We start from the raw sequence: 12971 nt of genomic DNA on the forward strand, positions 1-12971 counted from the left end.
TCTTGCCAAGTGGGGCATGCTGTGGTTTAGAAGAGGCAGGAGGTGGGCTGTTATAAGGGGGTGGTGAGGGATTAGAGGTACAGAGAGGAGCATGTGTGGGGCAACTCTGTCCCCTCTGCCCAGGGCAGGGCTGACTTACAGTGGCACGGCCCAGCCCCTCATGTTTCTCCCCTTGCACCAGGATGAGGGAGAAGCAACATCCAGAAAGGTCACCCTCCAGCTGCTCTGGACAAGCTCCTTGTGCTCCTGCACTCCTGCCCCTTTCAACCCCCACACCTACACCCAAGAGAAATGGTCCTTATCCATCCGTGATCCACCTGGCTGCAGTTAGCCACATGAGGGCCCTCTGCCCCCTCCAAAGCTCCTGGGCAGGGATTTGTGGGGTGGGAGGGGACAGACAGACATCAGGCTCATTCCCTCACAGAGCAGGGGACCGGTGGGATTTCTGCCCCAGTGGCCTCTACATGACACATATGTCCTAGGGCCACCCCCTGGCATTTCCCAAGGGGGTGGGCACAAAGTCTAGCCCAGCCTCTCCCTAAATAAAAGCAGGACAAACAGCAGGGTCAGGTGCTGCTGCAGCACCCCTTTGCTACCTGGGTGTGAACTGTAGCCCTGGAGGAGGGATGACAAAGGGGAAGGAGTTGGGGGCAAGCAGTGCCTATTTCCCATACCACTGCTGATGCCTTCAGCACATGGTCCCACAGAGAAGCAGCCTCAGTGCTCCAGGAACAGCAGCTGCCTGCCCTGAGAGCCAGAAGTGTGGTCCAACAGTGTGACTGTGTGTTCTCCACCTCCACTGAAACCAGAGAAATGGACCAGCACAGGAGCTCCTGGTAAGCCACAGGAGAAAGTCCCAACAGTCACAGTGCAGAGAGCAAAAAGACAGAGACACCAAGGGAAAAGTAAGAAGGGATTTAGTTATTTATTTATTACACTTCAAATTTCAAAGCACCAAAACATGCCAAAAGACATTCATTTCCCCCAGGTGTCCAGCAGAAATGTTGGGTTGACAAATGCCACTGCTGGGGTGTAGGTCACCCTAGCAAAGCCCCAGCCCTGCTGGTGCCCAGGAGCCACAGAAATGTGCAAACCCACCTGGTTTGTGCCTGCCCTAGCAGCAAACATGCAGCTTTGTCACTGTACCTGGTGGGGCCAGATCCCCCACAAGGGAGCAAGAGCCCTGGGGGCCTGGCACAGAAATGCCCACCATGGCACCTCTGCCAGGAGCAACCACTGCAATACCTGTAACAGACAGAGCACTCAATGTCCCTGGGAAATTCATCTCCACAATATAAAACAGTTGAGGTTTCTTGAGATATAAAATTCACTCCCATGGAACTGGTGGGACCAGCCACATGCACCTGTATACACAAACACACACACACTTTCCCTGATCAAAGACTAGATGACTCCATGGCTTCCACACATAAAAAAGGGAAAAGTTTTGCTTTGTCCCAGTTCCAAATTAACTATTTCCTTGTGCTTTTTTCTGTCTCCATGCCTCCTACAGACAGACACACAGTGCTGCTGGATTACATTCAGTGCCAATACATTCAAATCTCTCCTGAGCACAGCTCCCCAAGCTGTGAGCTCTGCTCCTCTCCTGCACTAAGAAAGGAGGTCTTGGGCCAGACCAGGGCTCTGAGTAAATCTGGAGGATCCTCAGAACACGAGGCTGGGAGCAAGCAGGTACAGAACCTCAGGTCCCTATGTCTCTTTCAAGACTCATCTGGCATCAGGGAAAGCTGGAGGCAGCAAGAGCAGCCTGGCCCTGTGCAATGGGACCCATCAAAGGACACACCAGCTCAGACACAGCAGAAGGACACAGCAGCAGCACAGGTTAACCCCTTGAGGCTCCTGCAGTAGCAGCTGCCAGCAGTAGTGAGGAGGAAAGGCCTGTCACAGAACCAAGCTAGACCTCTGCTACCTTCATTCACAGCTCAGAACAGAAATTTCACAGTGTCAGTGCTCAGATACAGAGGAAGATGCACGCCACTTCCTTTGTTCCCAAGCACTGTCAGGGGCTGGATCACAAGGTTCTGCAACCCAGTCTTCCAAAGTTGGGGAGAGCAGGGCCAGGGTAGCTGATTGGCAGCAAGCCCTTCTGGTAGCCACACCAAGAGAGCACTTCCAGTGTGGTTCCAGCCCACAGCCTGAGCTGAGGAAGCCACAGAGCTCTGCCCAGCAGCCAGGCCTCACGCTTGCAAGGAGCCCCAGTTTGCTGGGAGATGTTCCTCAGCCTGCAGGCACCACAGAGCCTTTCCACCTCTGGGGAAATCAGATCCTTCCAAGCAGCAGCACAGCACAAGCCCAGGGTGACGCGCGGGCCTCACCAGTCCCGTTCGGAGGGCTCGCGGTAAGGCAGCCCCAGCAGAATGAAGACATCTCTCTCGGTGGGGGTGGGCAGAGTGTGCCCAGGGGCCACCTTGGCACCACCAGGGCCCCGCACCACGGCCGAGCTGAGCGCGTGCTCCGACAGGCTCATGCCCTTGCTCTTGGCCAGGGCGCGCATGGAGCGGTTGAAGTGAGCCGAGCCCGTGAAGTAGAGCAGGGCGCAGGCGAACTCCCGGTACGGCACCACGATGACGTCCAGGCGGCGGTGGCGCCGCGCGGGCCCCGGCAGGCGGCACACGCCCAGGTACTTCTGCTGATCACCATTGTCCTCCTGACTCACCAGGTCGTCTGTAAGGAAGCCTGCGAAGAGAGAACAGGCCAAGAGGAGCTCAGGGGTAGACGGACACCTCCATGCTGAACTCCCCACTGCCCAGAGAGCAGCAGAGGTGTCCCATAACGTGCTGTGGGACACCAGTGATAACACACTGAGCTGCAGCAATAGTCCCTCCTTAAAACTACAGCTGAGCCAGGTCCAGTAATTTTAAGGACAAGATGTCCCATCCTTAGGAGTAGTGATCACCTATCCTTCAACGAATGCCATCCACCTCATTGCCTCCTTGCCATGGCCATTCTAAGAGCAGCTTCCTGCCCTCTTACCGCTCCTGCGGAGGCTGCTGAGCAGCTTGCTGAACACGCCACGGTGAGACTGCCCATCCGGGTGAGTGACCAGCACATCCACATCTCCACACGTGGCCTTCCCCCGACGGTAGGAGCCACAGGCAACACACACGAGGCCAGGTTTGATGGCCAGGGCAGCTTGTCTGACCTTCAAGAAAGAGGATGAGGAGTCAGAGACCATGCCCTTTTCATTAAGGCAGCAAAGGATCTCGTGCCTGCCTTGAGGCCTGTCCTGCATCTCCAGATGCAGGCATGGCACACTGCCCCACCAAGAAGGCCGGCCTGCTGTCAGGGGAGGAGTGAGCCAGAGCGGCCTCCACCCAGTCCTGCAAACATCCCGCACAATGCCACACCATACAGTGATCAACCATCAGCTCTTGGGAGCACTGGGTTGGGACAAGCAGGAATATGAAGGGGCAAAGTACTGCACAAGCTTTCAGAGCCTTCAGTTTCTGAAACAGCATGAGATAAGAGGTTTTTCAGCAGGCCTACAAGAACAAGGCTCACCAGCTCTGCCCACAAAGCAAATCAGTTCAACAGGTGATGGTCACAGGCCCTGTTTCAAAAACAGAGTTGGGCTTGTGAAGTCTCCCCAGCAGGATCCAACACAGCAGAAAATCTGTGAGTACCCCTTGGAGTTCACTCCTGCAAGGAGCACTGCCTCTGCAGGGGAGCTGGGCTTCCTGACCCAGAAAAAGCACAGTTGTCCCAGCATTTTAGACCAAAGGGATGCCAACATGCTGCTGCCAGCAATCAAACACATAATAAGAACTTCCCCTATTACAGTCTTCTCCAAGCTGGACCCCAGGTCCTGTTTTGTGCAGACAGTGCTAACTCTGATGGCTTCATTCATTACATGTTTAAGAAAGGCTCCAAAGTCTCTGACAGGCCTAAAGTATTCTTGGCCTGATTGTGCCAATCACCCTGCTGGCAGCAAATAATGAGGGGCTCAGCAATTCCTGGTGATGGGGCCATCACAGAGGCTGGGGTTCAGCAAGGCAGTGTCCGTGCCCACAGCCCCTTGTCACTCTTGGGGATCATCCTTCATTAGCAAGAGATAAACCCATTAACCTTTGCCCCAAAGGTGCTCCAAGAAGCCACAAGCCTTTCTCATGCGGAGCAAGCCCTCCTCTGGTGTTTCTGCCCCCCTTCTGGCTTTAAATGAAGATTTCTAGAAAACTCCCAGCCCCACCCGAGAGCCTAAAAGCTCCTCAGATCTCACTGTGACAGGCAGCACAGACAGTGACTAATCCCTCATTCTCTCTCCAGGGCCTGGATCAGAGGTGTGTGTGTGTGTATGGAGGGCAGCACAGTAATCCCATCAAGATAACAATAGACCCACTCCCAAGAGCCAGCTCCTCAGGCCAGCCTGCCTGGGAAAGGGACCACTCACCACCAAAATGGCTAATCCGGCCCACAGGAGTGACACCCCAGCAGGAGCCTGGCAGGAAGGTATTCTTCATGGCCAGGCCCTGTGGCCGAGTGACAGGGTCACACTGGCTGCTGCTTCCATGGTGACTGGAGAGCACGGGGGTAGCAATGACAGTGTGTCCCCCAGTCTCTCTGCTCACATTAGGGTACACTGGCTTAGCACCCCACAGTCATGGAGTGCCACAGCATCCTACAGCAAGCAGCACTCGTTTGCAGCCTGGATCCCCTTTGCTTCCACCAAGGATATCCACCCTCTGTTCTCTAACTGACAACTAGACCACAAGGTGCTCACAGCTCCCTTTGAAGGAGCAGCACCAGGGACACCTCAGCTGAAAGCAGACACTCCAGACATGATGAGAGACAAGAAAGCAGAGCTAGGAACCTGCTTATCCCACCATGCCACATGCAGCCTTCTTCAAAGCAGTGTGTAGGACTAACCCCAGTGAAGTATCCTCCTCCTTGCCAGGCACTCAGACTGAACTTTCTTATGAGGCAAGGTAGAGGTCTTGTGTGCCCATGCCCAAAAAGGGTTCCCCAAGCACTGACCCCAGGCAGAGGAGAGGCTGAAGAGTTCAGCTCTAACACAAGGGCTATTTTCACAGCATGTACTCTCCTGTCATGTCCCAGCAGGTACTGCACTCTGAGGGCCTGTGGCCAAGCTACTCACAGTCTGCTCTATCTCTGCAGCTTCCTCCCGAGGCATGCGCTCCAGGAAATCCGCATAGTGCTTCAGCCCCACGGCCTGCTGGCTGGTCAGAGCGGCCTTGCTGCGGATGTCATCCAGCGTCCGGAAACCCTAGAGCAGACCAGGTGTGATATTCACACATCTGCCACGACTTTGCTCTTCACACACTTTCCACCAAGATTTGGTAAGATTGTATTTAGCCTGTCTCAAGTTCAGGCCTAGTCACAGCTTCTGAGATCACATGTAAAGAACACTTTAGGGCTGGTTCCTAAAAGAAGGGATTTAGGCAATGGCACTATCCATGCACACCTCTAATGTCCACCCCTCCACTGCTCTTAAGGCATGGTGTCTCTATACCCTGAAGGAAAACATGCAATGCAGGTAAAAGAACAACACCCACAACATCCCAATGAAGGAAAGCTGACAGCATGAACACAAATGTGTTTTTAAGTCAAGAATCCAGTCACAAACCAAACACTACAGGAAACCAGGCTTCAATAGCTCATGCTCAGGAGACAAACTGTTTTTAAAGAAGGAACCCACCCAGTGGGTTGGGCTGCTCCTGTTGGCACAATTATTTCAACCTCATTCTTCTAACTTTGAGACAAAATGGATGGCTACTCTGACAGCTACAGGCCAACAGTCAGCAACTGCATCAGGAGGTCTCATGGCCAAGATGTCCTGATTCAAGCCTGGGTCATAGCAACATCATTGCCATGACTACTGTGACATGAGCTCCAAAAAGTGATGCTAGAGCAGAGGCAGAATGTCTCCCATTCCTCTTCTCCACATCTTTGTCCTTTACCCATCCCAGCACAACTAAAGTCTCAGCAGGGTGCTGAGACACAATGGGACCCAATCTCATAGTTCCTCCCCAAAAAAACAGATTTAAATCTGACCTGTAGATATCAGCAATTAAAAACTATTTGTGAAAGTAAATCTCCTACACTCAGCAGCAGTCTTCAAACCATAACCAGAGAGCATCTTGTGTAAGGCACTGAACTTACCTGCTGGTACCACATCTGAGCTGTCTTGACCCCTGCTCCCCAGATGTTGGAAAACAACTCCAGCACAGGCACACTCTCACTGATGTGATCCAGCTTGCGCAGGTGCCCACTCTCCAAGATCTCCAGGATCTTCTCTGCCATCCGCTTCCCAATGCCAGGGATTTTACAGGCTTCCTGGAAAGAAACCAGAGCTGCTACTGGGAAAGCAAAGATCATGGACAAGCTGGGGAGCTGCTACTGACTCTGAGCCTGGTTAGTCATTTGATGACTGAAGGTTACATGGCAGGACTAGTCTTGCCTGGCGGTCTCCTCTCTAGCCCAGGCTTACCTTGGCTGATCAATTCAATTGGAAAAGGACAAGCCTGCAGAATGGGACTGAAACATGAACACACTGAACTGCTGGATTGCCACAGCCCCCAAGACTCATATCCAGCCAGTTTTACATGTTATCACTATCAATGGCCAGTTGCTGTTGATGAAGAGGAAGGTGAAAGTGTCCCTGCATTGTGTCTAAGGAAGGCATTTATCTTGAGAGTGTCCAGATCTGGCCCTAAAAGGCTCAGATTCCATTTTTCTACTGTTCTGCAAACACTATGTGTGGTCAATAATTCTCAACTTGCACTTGCTATACAACTTCCATGGAAGGTCCATCTCCCTGCTCCACCTCCTGGGGAGGTGTTTTACCTGGTAGGAGGTGACTGGTTTGTGGTAGCTCTTAAGTGCATTGATTGCTTTGGAGTAGCCCAGAGCTCTCCACTTGTCCCCCTGGACAGAGTAAGCCTTTGCCAGCACTTCCAGCTTCTCTGTGATGCACTGGTTGTGATTTTCCTTCTTGGTGTCGGAAGACTGGGCACAAACCCACTTGCTGGGAGGCTGGACCACTGTGTCAGAGCTATCACTGATCTCCTCTGATGATTTCACAGGGTAGTGGCCAGAAATCAATGCTTCCAGGTCTCCCTGGGTGACACCAGCATCTTCTCCTTCACTGTCTTCATCATCAGAGTATTTCTTTAGGGAGAGATCAGAAAACAGCTGTGTGAGAATAAGTACATGCCTAATACAAACCCTTGGCACAAGCTACTCCTGAGATTAGGAAAGCAGAGCACTAACCACCCTCCCTCCTGGGCACAGCATGCTCCAACTGCCACCCCTAGAACTGCACACCACAGTTCCTCACACCTCAAGCTACACATGCACATCTCACACTGCACAGGAGACTACACTGCTGTCTACCTGTGATTCAAGCACCCAGGCTCCTCCTACAGCCAAGGCCCTGAGGTAAGACACTGAATAAGTGAGCAACTGCTGCCAGCAGCAAGGTATGACAATGCCAAAATCCCTGACTGGCAGAGATGCTGACTCCCTACTCCCACTGGAAAACCTTTAGCTCATCTGGTGGCAGCATAGGCACATCTCTCACATTCAGACTCAGAAACTTCAACCCCATGATGCAGATGGCAGCAGATAGGCACTGAACTTTGTTTTCAGTTTACAGACACAAAATCTTAACAAGAGTAGTAAATTTAAACCCGCTCATGTTCCCCATGGCTATCTGCAAGAGAAAAGGGGAGGAAGGAATGACACAAAGGACTCCACATTCCTCAGTGACGGAAGAAAGAACCAATGTATGCATTTGCTGATACCCTCAGCATTAAGAATCCTCTGTGTAGACTTAAGAAACAATGAGCCTCGGCTTCAGGTAATGAACAAAAGGGGATAGAAGTGGAAAGCCACACAGGGACTTTGGAGACTGCTTTGCTCACTGGGGTCCCCATCTCCCCTGATGTATAAACACAGGAGTCTATGAAGATCCAAGAGCTTGTGGAAGTAACTCTGAGTGATGCAGGGTTGTTTGGGATCAGTCCAGCAATTACATGCAGCACACCATGTTCTGTTATGAGTTTCAGCAGAGTGTGAGCCTAAGAAGAGCCACATCCTTACAGCCTCTGGTTCTGCTGCCTGAGAAGGTAGGAGGTCTGAAGACACATAGATGGGATCTGTTTTGCAGTCTTGTTTTATAACTTCGAAAACTGGGTAAGATTGAAGATTTGATAGATTTAATTAGTTTAATTTGTCTTGAAATGCAACTCCCTTCAGATGCTGCTCTCTAAGGGCAGCAAAGCCTCAAAAGGCTCAGATAAGTCAGTAAGCCCCTTAAAAGCATATAAAGGAGCATGTTATCCATTCACAACACAGAGAGCTCTGCAGCTGGAGCTGGAAGTAATTCCCATCCTCCTGGCCAGCAGTGTCACAGAGGTGAAACAGCCCTTAAACCCCTGACTCCCTACACTTTGTCAGCAAAGCTGATGGACTCTTTACAACCACATGTGCAAAACCAGCTAGTAGCAACAGGCTACTTGAGAGGGAGACAGGCAGCCTGGGGTGACAGCTCTGGGTTCACAGAGTAACTGGCACTGCTTACAGAGGCTGCCTTGCAGAGAACCACTGCATCTGCATGCCAGTCAAAAAGTGGTTGCTAATCTGACCGTAACAGGATTTCTTCACAGGAGTTTACATCCAAAGGCAACACTCCTAGATCAGTCTCTGTTTAGTACAAAACACTGACACCCATCATCTCCTAGAGAAAAAACCATCCACCCAAGCTAGAAAAGACTTTGTGCTTAAAAACGACTTCTAAACTAAGTTTCAGCTTTACTGCTGCAGCTGGGTCTCAAGTATCCCACTCCTCCCCAAATCACATATCCCATTCCTCCTCAAGTCACACACATCTAAGCCTGGGACAATGGATTTTACTGAAACATCTACAAATGTGGCTTTTGTGCCCTCAGAGAGCTGCCAGGTGAGAGTAATTTCAGGCTTTGAGCAACAACATTTTGGACTGTGTTGCCAGTAATACAAAGCAGCTGCTGGGGATGTTTGAGGTAACTTTGCTACAGACAGATTTGAATTACACAAATGCCCAAGAAGAACTCAGCAAATTTGAGCAAAAATGCAGAGAAAGGCAGGAAAGCTAACAGCGGGCCATAGATGCTGACTCACAGCAGAAGCCACTAATAACCCAACACAGATATTTCAAGAACACCTCCATGATCCTTCTGGTAGCAACCTGATCCACTGTACAAACATGTGTCTGAACAGGGTGTTTGCCAAGGAGTGGAGAACTGACCCATATGGCTCAGGCAGGAGCATGGGATGAAATATCAGAGACAGCTTCCTGAAAAGAAGATATTCTCAGACAGGGAATATTCCTCAAAAGGACATAAGTGTGTATCACCATAGTGAGCCTTGGCCTGATCAGAGCACCAGGACAGCTTCAGCTGGAAAGTTCTGATGGCAACAGCAATTTAGGGCCACTGTTTCTATTCTTAGTACCTAAAAAGGACAAAGAGAAGCAGTAACCATGCCCACAGCCCGAGTCTGGCTCACTGGAACATCCAAACACCTTCCCTTTGCTGAGAAAATCTCACATGGTATCCCTGCAGGGATGCTCTTAGCCAGGAAAAGCAGCAAGCAGGATCTGCTCACAGGGAGATGGATCTGTGCAGGAAATCCTCACCTCAGCCGGTCGCTGCTGCCCAAGGGTGCCCAAGCCTCGCTGTGAGGAATCCAGCTGTGATTCAGTGCTTGGTTTCACTGCTCCCTCCTCTGCTGGGGGCTGCAGTTTTTCTCTGTCCAGGATCTGCTGCTGTTCTTTCTGGAATTCCTCCTCCTCCAGGTACCTGCCATGGATCAGATGTCTCAGTACAGAAGGAGGACTTCTCAACCCCCAGAAGTTTGACCAAGAAATCCTTCTGCATGTTTTGGGATGGACCAAACAACCCACATGAATTGTACTCTCTCAGATCACAGATTAATTACTCTGGCTTTAGCTCAACTCCCCAGTTAACATCTACCTTGCTGACCTGCAACTTCCACTCCTACCTACCTCACTCTTAGACTCTCTTTCCAAAACATTGCCAAAACATTCTGATCCTAATCTGTGCCTGCTGTTCCATTTTTTATTTCCTCTTGTGCCTAGTTTCCAATTTCTCTCTACCTTTCATCTGCAATAAATAAGAAACAGTATTTAATCCTCGGTATTTTTAAGAGACATCTTGTTATCACTGATGGATCAGGAAGAGGTGCCTTTAGCACCTGTAGCAAGTGACAGGACTTCTGGCAGTACTTCTGGGCCCTATTATGTGTTTTGCTACCGCACAGAACTTTGAGTCAGGCTCACAGAAGCCACAAGGAGTTGCAGTCCAAGATTTTGAGCAGAGCTCAAACTGTAGTGCTGTTCAGTTTATTTCAGAGGAAATGCAGGGAGGAATAGCAGAGTGGCATTTGCCTACCTGTGAGGGATAAAGACGCCATAGCCAGCAGTGCTCAGCAGCTTCTGGTCCCTAATGCAGGCACTAAGCCAGGCTGCCTTCACCAGCTGCAGCCCCGGGGGCAGCTTGGTGAGCCTGAGGAGCCGGAGGGCGCGGGGGCAGTCCATGTGCTCGGCCACAATGACGTGTGTCACCTCGGGGCAGAGCTGGCTGTGAACCACGCCCCCGTTGTGCACAATCTGCCTGCGGAAGATCTCGGCCCTGGCCAGGCCAATGCCGGCTTGCAGCACAAAGGCAACGACTGGTTTCAGCCACTCTGCTAAGGAAAGCACAGGGACACAGTGACAACAGAAACCCCACCCAGCAGGGCTACATCTCTCACACAGGACTTGGTGGCATCAGCCCTGGCAGGCAGTCCTGGGGGGCTCCAGCAGGACACACCAAACCAAACTGGCCATGACCACTACAGAAAACACACTGAGGGCCAGAAAAAGCCCACGGGGAACAGCACTTGCAGTTAACACACCGAGTGTAAGAATTATATCCTGCATCACAGGGACACAGGACTTACCCTCTGGTGTCTCTGTTCCTTGCTCCTTCAGGATCTTTGGAGGGATGCTTTTCTCCGAGCCATCCCTCACCTTCTTTCTCTTGGGAAAGGCTTTGACAATCCCTCGTGGCTCCATAGGCCTGGTGGGAAAGGTAGCAGCAATTGCTAAATACAAATAAGAAAGAGGAAGGTTGCTAAGATCTTACCTAACCACAACTCAAGATTCACTCATGTTGTTCACTGTCTTTGTTGTTCTGAAGTTTTTTGTTGTTGCCTTCCAAAAATGCTCAGCTTGAGGGAGGCAACCAGAATCAAGAATGGCAGCCCACAAGGTCAGGAAAACCAAAATCAGAAAGTCACTTAAGTTAACCATACCTGAATGGCTTAGAAACCTCTACAGCTGAGTTCTTACAATGCAAAGCATTCAACTATTTTAACAGTTTAGAGCTTCTATCTGCTCAGCCTAAAGAAGCAACTTTATTTCCCAGGCATTTCTTAAAGCACATTCCCAAGAGGGAAACACTTCTCCTGCCAGGGCTGAAATCCAGTCACCTATGAGACAAAACTCTGATTGACACCTGTCGGGTTTTTAGGCTGTTGCTGTTTAGGTGGCCTGGAAAGGCCCAGGGATGGCCTTGGAGAGCCGACGCTTCAAAGGACGAGGAGAGACTTCTGATCTTGTCTCGGTCTTGGTGTTTATTAATTGTTTATCTAAAAGATTTTCTTTCAGCCCGACAGAGGTCTGCACAGCAAGTCAGCCATGGGCACACTGCGAGCCCCCTGGGCGGTCACTTATCTTTATACTCAAAGTTGCGTATACAATATTTACTATTTCTCCCCAATACCTTCTACTCTTATTAACCGGTGCACTTTTAATAATGACCAATCCCAAAGTGCCACCACCACCACAGAAGATGGAGGCCAAGAAGAAGAAGAAGAAGGACAGGACACGCCCCAATTCCTCCATCTTACTTCTTTAGACCCCCCTGTACCAAAATCCTAAACCCTGTGTTCTACACTTTAACTAACTTATCCCTTCACCATTCACCCAGTGGAATCCTCCCAGTCCTCATACAGGTTTCATCTCCTGTGTAGGATCAAAATCCTGCCACCAGACACTTCTGGCAACATTCCAGGATTCCCGAGCCCCCCAAGGGTGGTCTCGGCCTCTCTGCACCTCCATCCTGAGGTGCTGAGATCCCACAGACACCAAGTGTTTCACACAGCCACAAGAGGAAAATTCCCAATTTGGCTTCATCTGGAAATAGCAAATTACTAAAGATTAACTAGCCAAGTTCAACATGGGTACAACTGTAGCTTTACCATGACAAGCCTTGCAAATGCAAACTTTGGAGCTTGAACTACCAGGACACAAGGAAGCTCAGTTTTTTGTAGCCCAAACAAGCCCCAAATCACTGTATATCCCAACAGCTCCCTCCCTGTGGCTGCAGCGCTGAGTTCACACCAGCTTGGTTTCCTCTCTGTGCAGCACTCCGTGTTTCTCTTACAGTTCTCACACACAGTCCACCACAAACCTATCCCACCAAAGCTGGAAGAGCTGAAAATGGTCCCATCGGGCCATGTCTTCCGGCTATGGTCACCTTCTCATCTGAACACTAAACATAATCCTCTGAAGACCAACCCAGAGCTCGACTCAAGTCCTCACTTCTGTGAGGAAGAGTTCAGCTCCATGGGAACAGAAATCCCGCTACATTTCTAAAACTCACCTTCGCTGAAACGGTTCAGTTTTCAGGACGTTTTAACAAAAAAAAAAAAAAAAAAAAAAAAAAAAAAAAGAAAAAAAAGCCCTCTGGAAACAGTAATACTTTCTATAAGATAAAGCAAAAGCCCCCACCAAAAGCCCGCCAAGGTTCAGGGTGCCCAAGTCCGTTGCAGGGCTGGGCAGTGTGTTTCTGCAGGCTGTATTTGAACTCCTATAAACCACAACGCACCGAACCTGCCTTGTCAGCCTCCTCAGGCCGCCAAGGTCTCAAGGCCACCAACCCGGGACT

At 50.6% G+C, this 12971-nt stretch overlaps 1 protein-coding gene across 1 annotated transcript; it reads right to left on the minus strand.

Moving 5' to 3' along the window:
- Positions 1–901: 901 nt before the first annotated feature.
- POLL (DNA polymerase lambda) lies at positions 902–12697 on the minus strand. The gene is made up of 9 exons (XM_059476992.1): positions 12687–12697; positions 10981–11124; positions 10431–10728; positions 9656–9818; positions 6823–7146; positions 6139–6312; positions 5114–5242; positions 2995–3163; positions 902–2697 (listed from the first exon to the last, which is right to left on the minus strand). Exons 2-9 carry the CDS (start codon positions 11093–11095, stop codon positions 2333–2335), a joined length of 1737 nt encoding a protein of 578 aa, XP_059332975.1. The 5' UTR covers positions 11096–11124; positions 12687–12697; the 3' UTR covers positions 902–2332.
- Between the last annotated feature and the right edge of the window lie 274 nt (positions 12698–12971).

This window comes from Ammospiza nelsoni, chromosome 8, assembly GCF_027579445.1.
Source record: "Ammospiza nelsoni isolate bAmmNel1 chromosome 8, bAmmNel1.pri, whole genome shotgun sequence".
NCBI classification, from domain to species: Eukaryota; Metazoa; Chordata; class Aves; order Passeriformes; family Passerellidae; genus Ammospiza; species Ammospiza nelsoni.

Bases quoted from the DNA above. Each gene is read 5' to 3' on its own strand.
- POLL (XM_059476992.1), bottom strand. From the start codon at position 11,095: ATGGAGCCACGAGGGATTGTCAAAGCCTTTCCCAAGAGAAAGAAGGTG. The intron at 10,729-10,980 runs GTAAGTCCTGTG...TGCTTTCCTTAG, and splicing joins AGGAACAGAGACACCAGAGG to CAGAGTGGCTGAAACCAGTC. The intron at 2,698-2,994 runs GTAAGAGGGCAG...CTCTCTTCGCAG, and splicing joins CAGCAGCCTCCGCAGGAGCG to GCTTCCTTACAGACGACCTG.